The sequence below is a fragment of the Dinoponera quadriceps genome, unplaced genomic scaffold (genome assembly GCF_001313825.1).
Source record: "Dinoponera quadriceps isolate SergipeBrazil2010 unplaced genomic scaffold, ASM131382v1 scaffold1850, whole genome shotgun sequence".
Lineage (NCBI taxonomy): Eukaryota > Metazoa > Arthropoda > Insecta > Hymenoptera > Formicidae > Dinoponera > Dinoponera quadriceps.
The window spans coordinates 1,107,019-1,126,725 of record NW_014556042.1 but is presented as its reverse complement, the minus strand read 5'-3'; the positions used below and the strand labels follow the sequence as shown (position 1 = coordinate 1,126,725).

The 19,707-nt window shown below is 37.6% G+C and overlaps 5 protein-coding genes across 6 annotated transcripts in view; 3 read left to right on the top strand and 2 right to left on the bottom strand.

Annotated features, from left to right (window-relative positions):
* Positions 1–1,879, bottom strand: part of LOC106746499 (hemicentin-1-like) — a 246,767-nt gene extending 244,888 nt beyond the window's left edge. Inside the window, exon 1 of the mRNA XM_014623150.1 lies at positions 1,524–1,879. Within this exon, the coding sequence (XP_014478636.1) occupies positions 1,524–1,578 (55 nt within the window). The 5' untranslated portion in view covers positions 1,579–1,879. The remainder of the gene's footprint in view (positions 1–1,523) is intronic.
* A 2,734-nt stretch (positions 1,880–4,613) lies between these two features.
* Positions 4,614–7,484, top strand: LOC106746500 (regulator of chromosome condensation). Its single transcript, XM_014623152.1, has 6 exons — positions 4,614–4,766; positions 4,879–4,962; positions 5,247–5,626; positions 5,731–6,097; positions 6,174–6,446; positions 6,583–7,484. Coding segments are annotated over exons 1-6 (1,296 nt in total). The 5' UTR covers positions 4,614–4,765; the 3' UTR covers positions 6,774–7,484.
* Positions 7,485–9,308: 1,824 nt separating this feature from the next.
* LOC106746462 (mitochondrial import inner membrane translocase subunit Tim10) lies at positions 9,309–9,884 on the bottom strand. The gene has a single exon (XM_014623067.1). The coding sequence runs from the start codon at positions 9,785–9,787 to the stop codon at positions 9,512–9,514; it is 276 nt and encodes a 91-aa protein (XP_014478553.1). The 5' UTR covers positions 9,788–9,884; the 3' UTR covers positions 9,309–9,511.
* A 943-nt stretch (positions 9,885–10,827) lies between these two features.
* Positions 10,828–12,600, top strand: LOC106746461 (protein MEF2BNB homolog). Of its 2 annotated transcripts, XM_014623066.1 has the most exons (3): positions 10,828–11,241; positions 11,362–11,801; positions 12,284–12,600. In XM_014623066.1, the coding sequence occupies exons 1-3, from the start codon at positions 11,187–11,189 to the stop codon at positions 12,296–12,298; spliced, it is 510 nt and encodes a 169-aa protein (XP_014478552.1). In that variant the 5' UTR covers positions 10,828–11,186; the 3' UTR covers positions 12,299–12,600. The 2 variants fall into 2 exon arrangements, with proteins under 2 accessions (XP_014478552.1, XP_014478551.1); XM_014623065.1 differs by lacking the exon at positions 12,284–12,600 and having other exon boundaries at positions 11,362–12,044.
* A 1,006-nt stretch (positions 12,601–13,606) lies between these two features.
* Positions 13,607–19,707, top strand: part of LOC106746505 (3-hydroxy-3-methylglutaryl-coenzyme A reductase) — a 28,580-nt gene continuing 22,479 nt past the window's right edge. The window contains exon 1 of the mRNA XM_014623159.1: positions 13,607–13,781. The gene's annotated coding sequence lies outside the window, so the exon portion shown is untranslated. The remainder of the gene's footprint in view (positions 13,782–19,707) is intronic.

The window sequence follows — 19,707 nt, the reverse complement described above, 5'->3', positions numbered from 1 at the left end:
AAAGCGACGATGCCGATTCTCGCGAACATCCATGCGCGCATTGTCGCAAATAGCGACCGTGCCGATTCTATTTCTCGTTCGTTTATTTTCCGATACTTCGCGCGTAACACTCTTACGCCAGAAATGCGGATTATTTTTTGCGCATTCGCTGCTTCGACGCGTGACGCAAACGATTTTTATTCTTCGACAACGTAGAAAAAAAATATACAACGTACGCGCGCGACAACGATAGAGCGACGAACGTGTTACGCGCATCCGCTCGCGTACAGAGACTACCATCACTGTTTCTCTCTCTCTCTCTCCCTTTAATATTCCGAGTGCTTTCCCGATTTCACACGGCGACGACATCGGCCAGCGCGCGGTCCATCGAATCGGATGCTGCGCATATGTGTGTGAGTGTGTGTATACGAGCAACGAAGCGCGTTCGCTCGAACGGTTTTTCGAGAAGCCGCTATTGTATTTCTTAAAAGCACGCGCGTCGGTGGCAAGCGTCGCGACGTTCGCCGCGAACCACTCAGACTGATTGAGAAAACGCTGATACGGATTCGACCAAGCAAGAAAATCAATCCACTCTCGTCGCAGGAGCGAGCGAGCGTTCTCCACGGCACAGACGGCGCGAGAACTCAACGAGTATCCGTTCTCGGAATCTTCCTTTCGTCTCGCGCAAATTCGGCGCGCGCTAACCGTCACGGCCGGCGGTGGCTCAACAAGTCGTGAGGCGTTTCGAGGAATCGCATCGTCCCGAGACGCGAACGTCGGATGAAAAACGAACAGGGCGGAGAACAAAAAGAGAGAGAGAGAGAGAGAGAGAGAGGCCAGACGCACAAGCGACACGTACGCGTCATTTATCCGCTTGATTGTATAACACAGCGAGTTTATTTCGCAAATCGACTTTAATTTGTCACCTTACGTACGGCGCGACGTTTTGTCAGCCGCAGTCCCGGTGTTTGCGGAGTAAATTTCCACCGGCGACCTTTGGTAGTCGCGCCCGAACAATAAGTCCGCGCGCGTGTTTTATTTACAAACTCGTTAAAACGCGCTCGCGCGCCGCCGATAGCCGCGCTTCAAGTCCGACGCGGACCGCTGGGACAGGCGTGTATTATTTACACGGTAATCTCATTAGTTTCTCCTCGTCTAATGCTCATTGTGCGCGCCTCGCGCGGGAATGTCGACTGTTAAGCCAAATAGTTTCCGGTTGTTTATTCCATCGGCATTGTCGTAACTCGATCTAAATCAACGATTCGTAACGCCCACTCGTACTCTCCTCACCGGCTTACTCGTGCCTGTGTTTCTCTTTGCACGCGAAGGAGAATCACAACAAATATCCGCAGCAATCGTTGGTAACAATTATCTGACGTGACAATAACACCCTGATTTTTGTCAGTCGTAAAACTCAGTTGGTGACCGATTACGTGTTAAGTGGAGAAACGCGGTAACGATCACCGGTGGTCACCTTGGACACGCGATACCTCTCGCACGCGCGCGATTTCCAAGAAAGAGTGCACAGTGCGGGGGTTACTCACCGCCAATAAGCGTCTGCAGCAGCAGGAGTAGAAATCGGCGAGTCGTCCTCGTCATGATTCCTCCTCGGTTCCTCTACATCCAACGAGGATCCGGAAGCGGGGATCCTTCACTCTCTTTCTCTCGACGACGGTCACCCTCGATCGTCCCGCGTTGTCCACGCGATCGCCACGTGACTCCTCGCTCCACTCTCGTCCGGGTATTTCGCACGGAGTCGTTACGCGCCGGACCGGTGAATTATCCGCGCGACGCAGGTGGTTTGTCACGACGGGGGCTTTTGCGAACTGACAGACGACGAATGGAGACAACGAGGGGAGAGATGGAGATAGTTGGAGAGAGAAAGTAGGAAGCTGCGCGGGCGAAGTCTCGCCGTCGACTGGCGCGCTTCCGCGTTTCCGACCCCTCTGATAACCGGCCGGCACTCTGCCCCTTTCCGCGCGTGCCACCCCCGCCCGCATCCTCGTATCACGCGCGCCGAACACCCCTCGTGGTCATCCCCCTCCCCCGTCTCGCGCTAATTCGCCTTTCGCTTTGAATAACGCGGATCACTCGCGTGCGCGCGCCACTCGCGTCTTATCTCGCGAACGGCAGCGAAAGAACTGCTGCGATCCCGGCGTTGACGGTCTTAGAGGACGCTCCAAGGTTACGCGCGTGTTGATCACCGCAGGCGGTGAAATGCATACCGGGCCGGGCATTGATAATCCGTTTTCCTCTTTTCACGTTTACGTTATCGCGAACGAAAATTGACTCGTACATTGAACTCGCGAAGTTCTCGTTCAAAATTTAAGCGACAATTGACATCCGATATTTCGGTAACTAATTTACAAGCATCTTATTTACACCTCTGAAGCTCAATGCGCGAAAAATTCATTACGGATTACGAATAGAACAAAAAGTATCTCAATATCCTAAGCGATATACAAAAAAACGATAAATTGAAGTAAATAATTACTTCACTATGTCTCAGTAACTCTTTAGTTTGATTGATTAAATAAATTTTACTTAAATCAAGCATATATTTATATATATGTGTGTGTGTGTGTGTGTGTGTGTGTGTGTGTAATTTACTTGGAAAATATTTTATTTGGATTAAATAAATATTATTTGACCCAAATAGAAATTGGTTAAGGAATATTGGAGTAATATTATTTACTTGAATCCAATATTTTGTTCTGTGCACTGCTTAAAACGCTGAGAAGCTTTCTTGTTCAATTCGTAACCAATACAAAATTTTGATGGTAGAAAGCACTTTTTTCTAGGTTAAGTTAATTATGTATCAATTTACCGGCTTATAATGCCGTAGACACGCATCGATGTTGCACAGTACTTGGATTCGCCGAGATCATACTAGTTTCGATATGCGATCTCTTTCGGAAGAAAACTTTTGCGACTTCGCGCGGCCATCTTCGGTTCCGAGTAAAGTAGTATTTGAAGGAGCGACCGAGCACTTTAGCGTAGTTCACGCGACTCGATTCATGTTTCCCGTACTCGTCAGTTGTTTAATTCGCGTCGGCAAACGGTTCTTTCGCGAGCACGCGGATTCTGTTCACATTGTCACTTGCCGAAAACGAGAGAACTCACCGTTGACCGTTACGTACTCGCGCCGCCATAATTAACTATCGGCGACTCATGTCGGTAGTGACGTGTTCTTTCTGTACCCTGAAATTATGCACGAGTAGTATAGAGACGAAGTACGTGATTGGCGGAGATCATCGACCTAAAGGACGAAACGCATGCCTGACGTCCCATACGCCTTAACGTATATTATCAAAAAACCCATTACAAAGCATTGCTACAAATAAACGTGTAACCTACAGTATGATATTGTAAATAAACACATGGTAAAAGAATAATGGTAATACATGATGGCATAAGAGATGTAAATAAATAAAACGATAATAATAACCGGGTGACAATTAATTCTCTGTGGTATTATTACGCGCGATAGACGTCCGCTCTTTGAGAATTTCAACATATTACCACGGAGGATAACTTCCACTATGCACCTAAAATATTTTTACTCGTTGCTTACCGAAGCAAATTTAAATGAAATTTGACCGCATACGCATCCTTTGACGAAATGGTGCGCATGAGTGCACAAACGTTTGTGAGTTTCTATCTAATGAAAAATGCACAATAAAAGCGTGAATCACAAAAATAATTCTTTACTGTTTTTTTCGACTTTCCAACGACCGGAAGTAATGCCTCGAAAATCATATAATGATAGAGGAATTCGTGTATCCCGTATCATTGTTAATCTTACGTTGTAATTGTAAAAAGAGATAGAAAATACATGCAATCTTAAAAATCTGTAATATCTGATGTTAAGAGAAAGTTTCGCCTGTCAGAAAATGATATTAATCTGGCAACCGTAAAGGATATTAAACCGCAGAATCCGAAAGTTTCTTATCGTGCCGCAGTCGGTTTATGAAACTCCGCTGTAATATTTGCGAAAAACGGCGTTCGCCCTTGTTTATTAATTCACTGCGGGAAGTTATGAAACATTAGCCGTTTCCTTGGGCCATAACGCGTTTACGAGCGAACTTACGCTCGTACAGACACGGAAAAGTATGAAATTCGATTTAAGATCGACTCGCAAGAGAGACAGACAAACTTTCGAATTTGAAAGCTACAAGAAAGAGAGAGAGAGAGAGAGAGAGAGAAAGCGAGCGAAAAAGGAAGAATTTCAAAAAGAGAGAAAGAGAAAGACAGAAAAAGGAAGTAATTCCAAAAATATGAATACTTATATATATCGCCCAAGAAAAAATCAGAAATGTCAAATGTGTATCAGAAATATCTCTCATTTCTTTTTCCAACACGAACTGTTCGTGAAATTTTCTATCAGAGGTATGTTCGTATATTCATTACTACTACTACTGAAAATCTATAGTTCATGTTACGTACACATAGATTTTTAGTGTGGCAGTGAATATTATATGTGAATATAGTCTATAGCAATATCTCTGAGGACAAATCGTCTTGGCGCGAAACTTGTTCTAATAAACTTCGGAATCTTTGAATAGGTGGCGTCCGTTTTGGCGGGCGACCGTTCGTCCTGTTGCAAGCCGTACCCTCTAGCTATTGAATATCAGTAACGAAGTAGCTGTAGTGTCTGTGGAAACCGGTCTGCATCGTGCTTCCTCGCGAGTTGCGCAACTGTCGTAAAAGCCGAAACACTGCAACTTTTGGCGCCAATCGAGCGAAAAGCGATACATAATTACGATCCACAATAAATAGCTGCAGAAGTGAGTGCGCAAATAAATAACAATATTAAAAACGTCCATCGAGCGATATGTGATAGTCATAATAGTTGTTTTACGAATACATTCATGAACATAACCTAAAACTATGTTGCAGTGCCTCCACGGAGAGCGACGAAACGGACTGCTGAAGATCCTGTGACCGCAGAAAAGGCGCCGAAGCAGATAAAAAAGAAGCAAGGTATGGTTTCACCTCGTTAGTTTTCGCTCTGTCGAGAATTCCTCCTCTTCTCAAGCATCTCATACCGCACGTCAGCTGTCGTAACCTATAAAGCCGCGAATATTCTGAACATATTTTCCATCGTTGAGCGGTAAAAATGTTGCTTTCCATACGATCTTTCGTGTTATTGCTACGAAGAAAGACTAACGTTCCTGAAAGATAACGCGGATTTTTTTGCAAATCGACACAAGTCGTTTATGTGCCCAGAAGCCGTTCCATATAATTTGAACATATCTCTCTTGCAGAAATAAGTGTAAAACCCGACTTACGGTCACTCTCTACTGGTAGCGTTATACTCGTGTTTGGACAAGGGGATGTTGGACAACTTGGTCTAGGAGAGGATGTTGTCGAGAAGATGCGTCCAGCTGCCATACCTGATTATCATGACGTTATAGCAGCAGCAGCTGGAGGTATGCACAATGTGTGTTTAAAAAAGACAGGAGAAGTATTGACTTTCGGTTGTAATGATGAGGGAGCACTCGGACGAGATACTAGCAAAGAAGGCTCTGAGACAGTACCAGGTACAGTCGAGTTACCTGGTAAAGCTATTCAGGTGACAGCAGGAGACTCGCATAGCGCAGCTTTGTTAGAAGATGGCCGAGCTTTTGCTTGGGGCTCATTTAGGGTAAGTCTACTTTAATATTGCGATTTATCTCGACACATTACATCTATTAAGAGAATTAATACTATAACATAACAAATACGTAACAAATTGATTTGTAAATATAGGACTCGCATGGTACCATGGGATTAACATTGAAAGGCAATGAACGACTTCCAATAGAAATATTACCTAATATAAAAGTAGTGAAAATAGCATCAGGTGCTGATCATTTAGTGTTACTTAGTGAAAATGGACGTGTATATACTTGCGGGTGCGGGGAACAAGGACAACTAGGAAGAGTAGCCTCGCGTACAGCTAGTAGAAATACCCGACAAGGAATGGGTCCATTACTGACACCAGGCTTGGTTGAATTCAAAGTCAGTAAGAAGCTTGAATTCGCCGATATATGGGCAGGAACTTATTGTACATTTGCCAAAGAAAATCAAAAAGGAGACATATATGTATTCGGCCTAAATAATTACTATCAAATCGGTAAGGCAGAAAATACGTTTGACCAAGATTGCATACTTCGATTCTATTTGCTCACGTATTCATTGGGAATGTTCAGGTTTGAAGGATGCCGCTACTCATTTTCATCCGCAAATGTCGAAGACGTTTAGTGGGAAAGTATGGAAACATATCAGTAGCGGGCAACATCATACCATTGCTCTGGACGATGAAGGGCAAGTTTTCGTGATGGGTCGCAAGGAATACGGTCGTCTTGGTCTTGGAACCAATTGTACGGACGCGAAGGAGTTGACCCCAGTCCCTGTTTTAAGTTCCGCGAAATGTATCGACGTAGGTGCGGGTAGCGCACAGTCATTCGCGGTCACAGAATCAGGTAATGTAATGTGAGGTTACGGCATAAAAATATGACGCTTTCTTGAAGAAGGAGTTAGACCAAAATATAATATATAGCACGTGCACATATCGTATAACGAATTTTAAACTGATATATGTATATATGATTGTATTAGGTGAGCTGTATTCATGGGGTATGGGTACCAGCGGACAGCTTGGCACGGGGGAAGAAGTAGATGTCGAAGAACCGATATTAATTAAAGGAAGACAATTAGAAGGCAAGACAGTGGTACGTGTCACTGGCGGTGGCCAACACACTTTAGTTTTGGCAACCGTCCGTCCGGTGAAGGATAAAACTGCAGGTTAACGTGTAGATGAAACGATATTACTTTGTGGAAATCCAACGTGTGATACTGACGTGTAGAAAATAAATCATGTCTCTTGCTCTCTTATTGTCCAATCTCATGTACAAAACATCTTGAAGTATTGAATATTTGAAGATGTTTATTGTTTATAAATTGTTTGGATAAAAGAAGGAAAGTTTTGATTTATTTTTACTGCTTTCACACACATGTCGGTGTCATATCGCTAAACAGAAGTGCGATGAAAAAATACAAATTCCTATTAAGCTTCCGTTTCTTTTCTGAAACTACACATTGAAATTTGTATATAATCAGTCGTGCTGCCATGGATTTCATCATCATGTTTGAAGATTAATATTGATTTCTTGAATTTGCGTAAATTTTACCCTACTATTGCTTACATATGTATTCTTAGTAAATAAATTGTTCTATTTACGAATCAAGAATTGTCTCGAAGTACACACATACACACACGCACACATAAATGAATACTTTGATGGGACGAGAGATTATATTTTGAATAATCAAGAAAAAAATGTTGAATGTAATGAATTTTCACGAGTGTAATGAAACATGAACGAAACTTATGTCATTTAAGTTTGATGAAGAATTAAATGTAAAAGTTACTATCGTAATATGCATTGTTTGTACTGTATGTTTTTGGAAATATGTTGTATCAATGATTATTAATTTTATTTTATACGTTGTATACCTGTATCTCTCTTTCATGCAAAATAAACCGTTTATAAATAACATGGCACTTTATTTATAATTTTATATATTTCGATATTTTCTTGTTTCATGCATGTATCGTAAAGCAAAATGTTAAATTAATTAAAAAATCGGTTCAATTCTTTATAAGCATCTTCTATGATAGAAATATATGAATTTTATCAGAACATTGACGAAAGATCATAGAGGATAATGACAATTAATCAGTTGATGAATAACTTGTTTTCACTAAAAGCAAAAAGAGAAACAATCAAATTTGAGTAAAAAATCAAAGTGAACTTTTTGACCCAATAACACAATCTGTAAGTGGGCGCTTTTCTAATAAGTAAATCGAAAAGTTCCGTCCATCTAACGGCGAGTAGCTATAGCTAGAATTGTCGGTAACTCTAATGTCTAAACCAAGTTTAATTTTTAAATTTTACCATCTGTCAATAAGATTGAATAAAATTCAGTATATAAAGGTATACGTTCGCATCAATAACATTGTTTCTTACTGCATCGAAAATGATAAAATTTGAGCCAAATAAACGTCATTTGCGCGAAGTGTTAATCTTTTGCTTCAAATGGAAGAAAACTGCAGCTGAAGCTCATCGAATGCTTGTAGAAGTTTATGGTGATAGTGCTTCTTCCGATAAAACATGCAGAGAATGGTTTCGACGATTTAAAAGTGGTGATTTTGGTGTGGAGGACAAAAAGCGTTCTGGACGGCCAAGAGCATTCGAAGACGAAGAATTGCAGGCATTGGTGGATGAAGACCCATGTCAAACGCAAAAACAACTTGCAGAAGCATTAAATTGTGCTCAATCTGTCATTTCTGATCGTTTGAAAGCCTTGGGAAAGGTCTACAAGGAGGGAAAATGGGTCCCATATGAACTGAAGCTAAGAGACATTGAAAGACGAAAAACCATTTGCGAAATTCTGCTTGCTAGGCAACGAAGAAAGGGGTTTTTGCATCGTATCATCACTGGGGATGAAAAATGGATATATTTTGACAACCCCAAACGTCGAAAAACCATTTGCGACCTCGGCCAACCCTCAATATCGACGCCAAAGCAGAATATCCACGGAAAGAAGGCAATGCTCTGTATTTGGTGGGATCAAAAGGGTGTAGTATACCATGAGCTGTTGAAATCTGATCAAACAGTTACAGAACATCTCTATCGAGAACAAATTATCCATTTGAGCCGAGCATTGCACGAAAAACGACCAGAATATGAAACGAGACAGCATAAAGTGATTTTGCTTCATGACAACGCTCGGCCTCACGTCACAAAACTTGTCAAGGAAACGTTAGAAGCACTTCGCTGGGAAATGCTACCCCATGCGGCTTATTCACCAGACTGTGCCCCTTCCAACTACCACTTGTTTCGGTCGATGGCAGACGCACTTGCTGAGGAACGCTTCAATTCTTACGAAGACGTCGAAAAATGGGTCTCTGACTGGATAGCCTCCAAAAACGAGTCATTCTTTTGCCGTGGAATTTGCTTGCTACCCGAAAGATGGGAAAAAGTCATCGCTAACGATGGACAGTACTTTGATTGATGTACTTTTTCATTTTATTTCTTAAATAAAACCATACTTTTTACAAAAAAACGGACGGAAATTTCCGATTTAGCTAATACCTTCCTGAACTTTTCTGAAGAATAAAACTATTGTTTTTAGCTGAGATTTCCGAATGTTATCGACACTATTTTGCTAAATCAGTTTGATTCTCACGCGTCCACTTACAGGTGAATATTATATATCAAGAAAGGATATTAAAATGGGAAATCTGGAACATTGAGAAATCAGAAATTTGAAGCATTTCATAAATTGTATCAATCTGTCTTATTTATTAATTTTATTATTATCAACTTATCGATAATAATAAAATACAGATTCCTTTAGTACAGTCTAATCCATATAAACTACACATTCTTCAAAAATGTACAATGGTCGGAAGGAAATTATAATAATTAACTTACAAGAGGTTATAGAAAACCCCCTTCAAATGCAACTAACGATGATCAACTTAACTTGTCTTTGGCTGCTCTTGTGATTTCGCTTCTTGCATTGAAAATTGTGTGAGTTTCTTTCCAATACGTTCATGAACGTCTAAATACTTAGCGATGCAACGATCCAGACATATTGACTCTCCCTTGCCTAATTCAGGATCGGTATACTTTGGTGTTATACATTTTCTGTGACATGCAGATGTCATACGATTATACATGTCTTGCATCATTTCTATTTCCAAATCTTGTACCAACTTAAGTTTCTCTTCATCTAATTGCGGTAATGTTGCCATTTTTTAAATGTTGCACTTTGATTATATCTTCTTGGAATTCTTTTTCTTCAATAATAAATTAATCTATCATATTCGACTCCTTAATGCGTTGTCTGGCTTTCATAATCTCATATCTCTTAGTATGAACGCTGTTCTTCGATAGGATGAAAGTGTAAATTCCTCCGGCAGCAATTATTACCCTGCAAATAGTGTAAAACAAAATTTCGCTAAAGCATGAATTTTTGCCTATTTATTGTTAATAAATGCAATAACCATTTAAAATCTTCTTTACTGCGTGTAAGTATTAAAACTCTGTGTATATATTTAAAAGTATGAAGTGAAGCATTTCTGATTTAATGATTATTAGATTTTTTCAAATATTTAAGGTTAACGTTGACACCGATTATCGCGATAACAATAAATATAAGCGACTCTATGAAATTATCCGTCGTGTATCGATGCGAACCTACCATCCAATTCCTACCTTCGCCCAAATTGACATAGCCATTTTTTTAAATGTTACTATCCATTAACAAGTGAAAAAATTGCATATACCTGAATTCAGATATCACGCGACCAACTTGAGAAGAGATGGTATTAAGTTGATATTACACGTATGCGGCTACCTACGGCTGTTCTCACATGTGGAATAAAGATTGCGTCCAAACGAGAGACACGTTCAGTATGTTACCAGTAATTCAGAGATTTGATTGGTGCACACAATCGATTTAAAGCCCACTTCAAATTAACACTAAAGATTGAGGATTGAAAGTTGAAACTTGACCAAATAGTGCAAAGCAAACCAATTAATTGTTTATCATCGAATACCAATATTTAGTCCGTAATCTTTATTCTCTAATATTTATTCTGATACGGACTCCTAATGATTACTCTTTGCGTTCTACTATTCGTTGTCAAACCAGCGGCACACGATGCTTATTTTCGTGCCGGATTGTTTGCAGGTCTGAAATACTGCGTTTTGATTGGTGTATTGTCATCCATTTTTGGAAATGCACCAATCAGAACGCAGTATTTCTATCCAGCAAGCAATCCTGCAAGAAACAAATATCGTGTGCCGCTGGCTTTTAGAACGGCTGTGAAGAAGCTGATCATAACATCAGCTGATTGTGACACTTTACTGGAGCACAATTAATATATTTTGTGTCTACAAAAGTAACAGATATATTTATGGGAAAAAACAGATATATTTATAGAAAAGAAGAAGGCACAAATAGAAAGGACACTGAAACACTTATGTCGGCATATAAAAGAACAGATGACGCAGATGTATTATTTTAATCGTTTAAAGATCGAGTGAAAAGTCGGTTTCTCCTGAAAGAGATGAATACATAAATACGTAAATAAAATCAATCATTATATTTGTGTAATTGCGGTATTATATAATGTAATAATTACTATAATGGCTGCGAAGATATATCAACCAGATCAAGAGCTAGAAACGAAAGTTAAGAAAGGTTAGTAGTATTTTCTTGCTGGTGATATCGCGTTTCAAATAATTTGCCAAATTTATTTGTCGTGTCAGTCTGACACACAATTAATTAATGAATACGATAATGTCTACCGCAATGTTGCAGCAACCGAACGGATATCGGAGAATATGCATATTGTGGCAAACGAGCCATCGCTTGCCTTTTACAGACTGCAGGAACATGTGAGGAAAGCGTTACCACCAATGGTGGAGAAACGTGTAGAGGTGTTAGCATTGCAGCAACAGTTATTAGGCAGATGTTACGACGTAGAGTATGCGGTCAGCGCGATTAAGACTATGCAAGGAGCTGGAAAGAGTTTTGAGAACACATTGGAGTTTATAAAGAATGCTATATTCTTTAAGCAGCAGCTGAAGTATGAGGAACAGCGGCGGAATAAGAAGGACAGCAACAGAGATTCCGTTTACAAACGCCTGTCGGCGCATATTCCCACTCTAGATCATCTGCCAGATGAAATATCCGATGTTGTCAGAGAGACTGCAAATCGAGTAGAATCTATGATGAATCATGCCAGACATTCCAGCGAGGTGCAGAGATCGGCTACTATCCATAATTAGAAAGATACATTAAGCTGTTTTGGAGTTTCCTGTGATAATTACTTGCTACTTTAACAAATTTTATGTATAAGTTGTAATATGCGATTCCATAATATTATTAATGTGTACAATCGAGATGTTGACAAATAATATACAAAATGTCTCAGAATAACAGCATGCGAAGTGCACAGAGAGATTCTTGTTACCAAATAAAGCAACTTTTCGTCTATCGTCCGTTTGCACAATAATTTTTAAATGAGAGATATTTCAAGTTTAAATTAGCATATTAAGTTGCATATTAGACTCAAATTAGGAACGGTCTGCGGAAATGCGGAATATCATATGAATCATTGTTTCTCTTCTATCTGAAAAATCGATTTAGAAACAAAAATAATACGCAGATATTTTTTTTTGACACTAAAAATATAATATTCTTAGATCGCAAATGTACATCTTCTTTCTCTTTTATACAGGGTGTCCCAGAATAACCGCATGCGGAGTGTATTGGGAGATTCTTGATATTGAAGCCGAAGCAGTTTCTCGTTTACCAAAATCCTATTCGAATGATAGTTTTAAAATGAAAGCTATTTAAGGTTGTTCAATTAGTGTGCTAGGTTACATGCGAGTCGACAGAGCAGAACCATGAAATGTCATGTGAGTTATGTAGGCTGTCCTTTTTATCTTATGTAACATCTTATTATATTAAAATGGCGACTGATATAAAATCAAATAATATCTAAAGGCTCTAGTAATATCTCAAGATCATGAATATTGTTTAGACGTTGAAACGATATTTCCTATAAAAAATTTATTTATATATATTTATATATATATTTATATATATTTATATATATATTATAATTTATTTATATATATGTCGTTTAAGCATATTATCTTATTATTATTATTTTTTTGAATTCTTCCAGTATAGCATCGATAAGAAATTCTNTATATATAATAATAAAGTATTTAATGAGATAGGAAACATTCTATATAACTTATATGTATATATCATGACATTTCATAATTCTACTCCTGAGTTGCGCACAATCTAATATATTAATTCGACAACTTTTAGTTCTCATTTAAAAATTACATTTAAACGCAATTTAGTAAACAAAAAGTTGATTTATTTGATAGAGAATTTCTCGGTACATTCTGTATGCGGTTATTGTTATGTATAATATATGTATCTCTTGTGGACATACAATTTTCGAGTATTTTTTAACATTTATAGTTGATTACATCTTACAAATTAAAAAAAAAAATTATAAATTTCATTTTGTCTAGTTCAAACTCAATTTGAATTCATTTTCAATTCGGAATTTTTCCCACGATGCATTATTATCACATATATATGCAGAAACTTGATTTGTTTGTTACAAATTGGTATTTTGCGTCTAAAGCAAAATTTCTGTTAGAATATCATATATGTAATATACATCAGATAACGAACGCGAGTGAATCATCCTGATGATGTAGTTATTTCGCTTGTTATCAGTTGCACTTTCTACACTTTGTCGTCAGATTTAAGGACTGTCTATATTGGAGATAGCAGCATTGCGGAGCAAGAGAGATTTTTTCAGTGAAATAAAGCATAATATCGGGAGTAAGTGAAATGGATCATTCCCATTTTTTACTCCCTACTGCCTTGCTACTAATACTATATTCTTTACTTAATATTGCTTATTTCCAATGTAGATGCCCTTTACTTATTACCGCTTACTTCTAATGTGGACGATCCTTTAAACGTACACATGTACACCTTGCACCTAACATAAAAAGTGCATCTACCAGCGAACGCACTCATGTCTGCTTCGGCAGCATGATGTAATCTTAAGGTAAAGTTAACGAACAATGCAGGTGATAAGGAAGCATGATCGTACCGTCATAAATATTGAGTATGCTAACAACACGCGGAGAATGATGTTTACTTGGTGATACCACTCAGACTTATCGATATATCATACGGTAAGTCAAATATCGTTTTCTGTTTTTAGGTTAGTTAAAATACATGTGCAGTAGCTGTACGACACTTGGTTGAAGATTTGACGGGATTATTTATCGTTCGTATTTATAATAACATAATAATGCGTGTACGTAAGCAAGAAGATATATCTGTTGTGCAAAAGTGATTTTTATCATTGATGAACCTTTTGACATTAGAACTTCCTTCCGCCCTTGATAAAAATTTACAAGGATATCCACAATGGTGTATTTCTCCAATTTTCATTCACTCTAATTATATTGTAATCTCAAAATAACAAGATCAAAATAAGGGACACATATTTTTCCATAAGTGCTAAAACGCAGATTTCTTGGTAATTCTTTGAGAAATGATCTTTTATATTTCTGAATAAAGCGATGAGAGATTTGAAGGAATGTCTTTAATCCATGAGTAGACACATGAGAGTCAAACTGACCATAGATGAACAAACATGAACAAACCAATATTTTTCCGTTTTTATTTTTGTTTTTGACGTTAGTGTTGTCAGTAATTTGCCTTCATCATTTATTCTTGGAGTTAGCGAAGTAGCATCAATAACATTTGAGAATCTTAGCTGATAGACAGCAATTGTTTTATTCTTCAAAAAAGTCATGCTCCCATTTATAGGTTAACAAAAACATAGCTTCAAAAATGCTTTACAATGATTTTACTAAATTCTTTAGAAATGTTAAATTTTTCAAAGTAATTTTACTATCTAATACTGATTTAAAAAATCTTGAAATTTCTTGTGATCGAATTAAAGTTTTTATTTTATGCTGAATTTAATTTTATATCTTAATGTTATATTCCAAGTAAACATTTCGAGGAAATTAGCTGAATAGACTTGATATACAAATCATAGTCATAGATATCATCACAAGCACATCATCATAAGCACATCATAGATATGCAAGTTATCAGTATAAAAAATAGTTTACGATTCAATCAAGTGTGTGTAACAAATTCACTACCAATGTCACACGTGTGATGTAATGGTTTCTCGCGAGAGACTGGCATCATACATGTGTGAAAATTAAATTTTATTTCTATATTGATATTATCAAACTAAGTCTATTTTACATAATTACATGAAATATAAGACGAAGTGGTCTGTGGGAAGAATTACCCAAATAAATCTTGGTAGCGAACATGTTAACACTTTCACAACCGCTGACACCAATGTGGTGTCATGGGCAGGCCAGTCGTTGTATGCCGGTGACACTCATGTGGTGTCATTGGTAGGCCAGTCGTTATTTGCCGGTGACACTCACGTGGTACCATTGATAGGCCAGTCGCTATTTGCCGGTGACTCCCACGTGGTACCAGTGGCAAGCTACTTGCAAAACTTTTCTTTTGTCACGTCATAATAATGTTAATTGTTTCATGAATTTACGTAAAGTTTTTTCTTCCAAAATATTGCCGGCCACTGGCGACGTTTTACTGCGCTAACATGCGGTTGTGAAAGTGTTAATATGTAATTTTGTTCCATCACTAGTTTCATCCTCCCTACTTCAAATTTATAAATATAATGGAGAAGGTGGTATTATATAACTCTTTTAAGTATTATAGCTCCTCTTAATATTTTCATTATTAGGTGACGAATTCTAGTGATTGTTTATGGAATTATTTATTTATTAATAGCCTGCCGTTACTTAGTAGCGCTAATATGCCAATATACAATAGCCGGCATTTATTACAATGCATTTTTACTTTTGAGGATTTCGAAATATTTTCGAACTACATTTTAATATTTAATTAATCATATTTTCTCATTCTTCTTAAATTTGAGCCTATTATCACATGAATATATGTACATTTAAATATTTCGTTTTTTTAATATTACATTCAGCTGTACATATTTCGAGTTATGCAAAGTTGAAACAATAACATAGCATTTTGCTAATGTGGTCCTTTAAGAGTACTAATAATATGACCTTTCTTTCAAGGTTTTTATACCGAAATAGTTATTCGACATATAAATCAATTCTAATCTATATACTATATATTCTAATTTATAATCTATATATTAATTACCTTGTGAATTTATAGTGAACAATACTTAGTAATAGAGCCGTTGATTTTGGAAACAATATTATTATTGATTACTAAATACACACACGATTACTTACCAGCCGATTACTATAATTTGCAGTTAGCAATAAGATTTAAAAGTTGCGAAGGTTTCTAAAAGCATCGTGAATACCAAGAAGATTTAAATTGCACCAGTAATTCACGTTATAATTTAGATTGCGTACAATTGTTAGTTTGATACGGCTGAGCGGTTACGTTATAACTAATTAACGTTTCGTTGTAACGTTTTGCGTCACGGTATATTTCACTTCGTAGTCACGTCACTTAATAACGCTATTTCTATTTCTCATAACAACATCAAAAGATAGTGAGTCATGGCGTTGATCGTCAATATTGGATCAATTGCGCGTGCGGGTTCCATACCCCCGTCCTCTCAGACTCGCCCACATAACGGGCCTGGGACTTCCTTGTAATTTTCATCCCCGCGTATGACGTCCGACCGTCGTACGAAATGAATATTCCGCTCGCGTCTCACGGGAGAAACCGCTCGAGAAGTATGCGTTATAACGTCATACGTTCCGCGTATGGGGACTGACTTTAAATTACGCCAAGTAACGAAGTTCAAGTCATAGTAGAAGCTTGAATTTTTCCAACGTCGAACGGAACGATATATTTAAACGACGTATTGTACGACGTCGGATATTTGATCAGATGTTTTATTGTATATCTTAACTGTAACGGTTTTTCAATATGCTTCATCATGCTTCTTCTTCTTTAGCAAATAACGAGAACAATCTGTTTACATAAGATAATATATACGATAAAATTGCACGGTTCTGTCTAAAGGAATGGATAATCTTCTGTATTTTCTTTTTTCACCTTTTCTTCGCCTTTAACCCTTCGTCGACGCATGTATATCGTGTACAAATGCGCGTTCAGATTTACTATTCGTTCTTGGCGAATACATTTGCCCACGCTTGGTAGCCGTTTGGTGCACTATTGTGGCGTGTTGATTTATTCAGAGCCCGACGGTGTTTACGGATCGGCCCGTTGAATTAACATAAGATCGTGACGCGAAAGCGCGGAAACGCGAGCGACCGATTGATCGTTTCGGGTTCCGTCTGTATGAATGAAATTTCGTAAACGACACCATTACGTTCCAAATAATATGTACGCTCGTGAATACTCTGCCTATCAGCGCGACCTATCGCGTATAGAGATGTAAATTCATCGTGAATGATAGCAGCTAAAAAAGCGGCGTGTACGGAAAAAAAGTTAGATGTGGTTTGAAGTGGTCCTTGGAAATTATTTTATTACCTGTCGGCCTGCAAAATTTACTGACGAATCTAACTGCATGCGTTTCTTCATATTTTTATCTATGCAGATGCAAGCCATTAAAGATTCGCTAGAGCAATGCTGAGACTTAAATAGATGCACATAGATGCACATATATTGAGCAGGGGAGGTATTCGCATATTTCACCTTTCTTGGAATAATCTTGCGTGAATGTTTTTTCAGAGAAAAAACAGTATTACAGCGTGCCGTTTGACTGATCGATACTAGTATAAACAATATGTCCTTACGGGTATATTCATCGATAAAGATATATGCATAATTTTAAATAGAAAATATTCTGTTATATAAAAAGATCAGTTAAGACAATTCGAGTTAAGTTAGCTCCATTTCAAAGTTGTATTATACAGGGGAATCAAATCCTTTCAATTTTATTAACTTATTTATTTAATATTAATCTATTATGTATATCACAGGAAAAGAAGTGATATCATGCCTCTGCTTCTTTTATTTACATTTTGTACAATAACTTTGTCGACGATCGAAATTTCATATTGAGGACTGAATAATTATATTTGTCAAAGTGTTGTTCACAATCGATTCTCTACCCGATGTTATGAAATATTTAGTACTTAGGACGTTGTTTATAAAAATATGGTGATACTGTATAATGGGGAAGAGAAACAAGGGTGGTAATGTGGCCCACAGTTAAAATAAATTAAAAAAATTGAATTTTAAAAAAATAACCGAGTATTTTCTTATAAAATTATATATGTATTCAAGATCACAGTCTTAGAAAGAATAACACAAGTACAATCGTGAATTTTTCATGTAAATACTGACTTACTTATCAAAAGATGCAGTCTGTCAGAAGGACAGCAGTCCAAACAGAAGTGTAACGGTAAACTATATCGATTAGAATTGACTTATCGAATAACTATTTCAATATGAATACCTCGAAATAGAAGTCATATTATCAATATTCTTAGGGAGCCATATTAACTAAAATGCTATGCTATTTTTTTAATTTTACATTACTCGAAATGTATACAGTTGGCCACAAGATGGTTGCAATAGTTTTCTTTTTTACATGTTTTGGAACACACAAAACACATGACGTAGCGAACCTATGATTTACGAACATGTGCAGTAGTATCGTAATATAATATGTAATTTATTTTGTCATGTACATACATATCTAATTTTGACATTCTTCATACTATTATCTGTGTATACTCGGTCATAGGGTAGTCGGAACAGTTTTTCTTACATATTTCAGAACACACAAAAATACGACGAAGTAAACATATGATTTATGAATATGCGCAATAGATAAACAGCTGTCAAAATTAGATATGTATATACATGTTAAAATAAACCGATAATAAATAGATATGTATATACATGCTTAAATAAACTTTGCTAAATATTACACATGTGCATATAATTTGATAACTGTTTATCTACTTTTTCGATAACTATCTACTTTTATGTGTATTTCGAAATATAAAAATAGAACTGTTGTAAAAATAGAACTGTTGTAAAATATATTACACGTGTGCATGTAATTTGATAACTGTCTATCTACTTTTTTGTGTATTTTGAAATATATAAAAAAAAACTGTTGCAACCGTCCTGTGACCAACTGTACGGCCAAATGAAATGTTAAATAACGAATAGAATACTCAAATGTACATATATTCGTGTGATAATTCACTGAAATTTAAGAAGAATGAGGAAGTATGTTTAATTAAATGCTAAAATGTATCTTAAAAACGTCTTGAAATGCTCAAAAGTAAAAATTCGTTGCAACTAACGCCGGCTATTGTGTATTGGTATATTAGCACCATTACATAACAACGGGCTACTAAATAAAAGATTCCGTAAGTGAATTTCCATAAGAAATTTACCTAATTCTAAGGCTTAATTTTTTATTCAACTTTTCTCCTTAGTTTAGGTACATATAAATATGTACCGAAAAATATAACACATACATATACCTCTACCTTGCCGAAAATGATCGCGATTCGGCCGCGGAAGCATTGTCATCGGCACATCAGGATTACCGTCACGTTTCGCACCGTCGAATAATAGCCCGCGACATCGCGTCACGACGCATAGGGATTGCCGTTTCGACGAACGTGCGGCAACCGCGGTTTTCGTTTTTGCATTTTCACATTTAGATTAATTCAGTGAAACCCCGGCGGGTTGGGATTTCTGGCGAAAATATACGATTCGCGAGTGGGCGTGCGCGTGAATTTCGCCGCTCGGTTCGTGAAAATGACCGCGAATCCGGCACGGCGCAGCGGTCCACGAAGCGTAAATTGTTGATCGATTCGCATGCGAATTACGGACCCCTCTCGATCCCCGTTGATCGCGGCGCTGAAAGACGAGTGGTTCTCTTTCGGCGAAGCACGATTTTCCTTTCCTTCCATTATTTGCCGGGTTTAATTTTAGCACCGTTGTGACCGATTGAGACTGGCACGCGAAACGTGTTTCGGCGAAACGGAACATTCGCCGATATTTTTAATGCCGTAACCCTGAAAACCATGCTGTACGGCGCAATGATTAATATGAATCTCGAGA

What these genes read in the sequence shown, in the direction of transcription:
- LOC106746500 (XM_014623152.1), top strand. An exon ending in AAATAATTACTATCAAATCG is followed by an intron (nt 6,098 to 6,173) that starts GTAAGGCAGAAA and finishes GGGAATGTTCAG; the next exon opens with GTTTGAAGGATGCCGCTACT. An exon ending in ATTCGCGGTCACAGAATCAG is followed by an intron (nt 6,447 to 6,582) that starts GTAATGTAATGT and finishes TGATTGTATTAG; the next exon opens with GTGAGCTGTATTCATGGGGT.
- LOC106746462 (XM_014623067.1), bottom strand. Translation starts at nt 9,787, where the DNA reads ATGGCAACATTACCGCAATTAGATGAAGAGAAACTTAAGTTGGTACAA.
- LOC106746461 (XM_014623065.1), top strand. Translation starts at nt 11,187, where the DNA reads ATGGCTGCGAAGATATATCAACCAGATCAAGAGCTAGAAACGAAAGTT. An exon ending in AGAAACGAAAGTTAAGAAAG is followed by an intron (nt 11,242 to 11,361) that starts GTTAGTAGTATT and finishes GCAATGTTGCAG; the next exon opens with CAACCGAACGGATATCGGAG.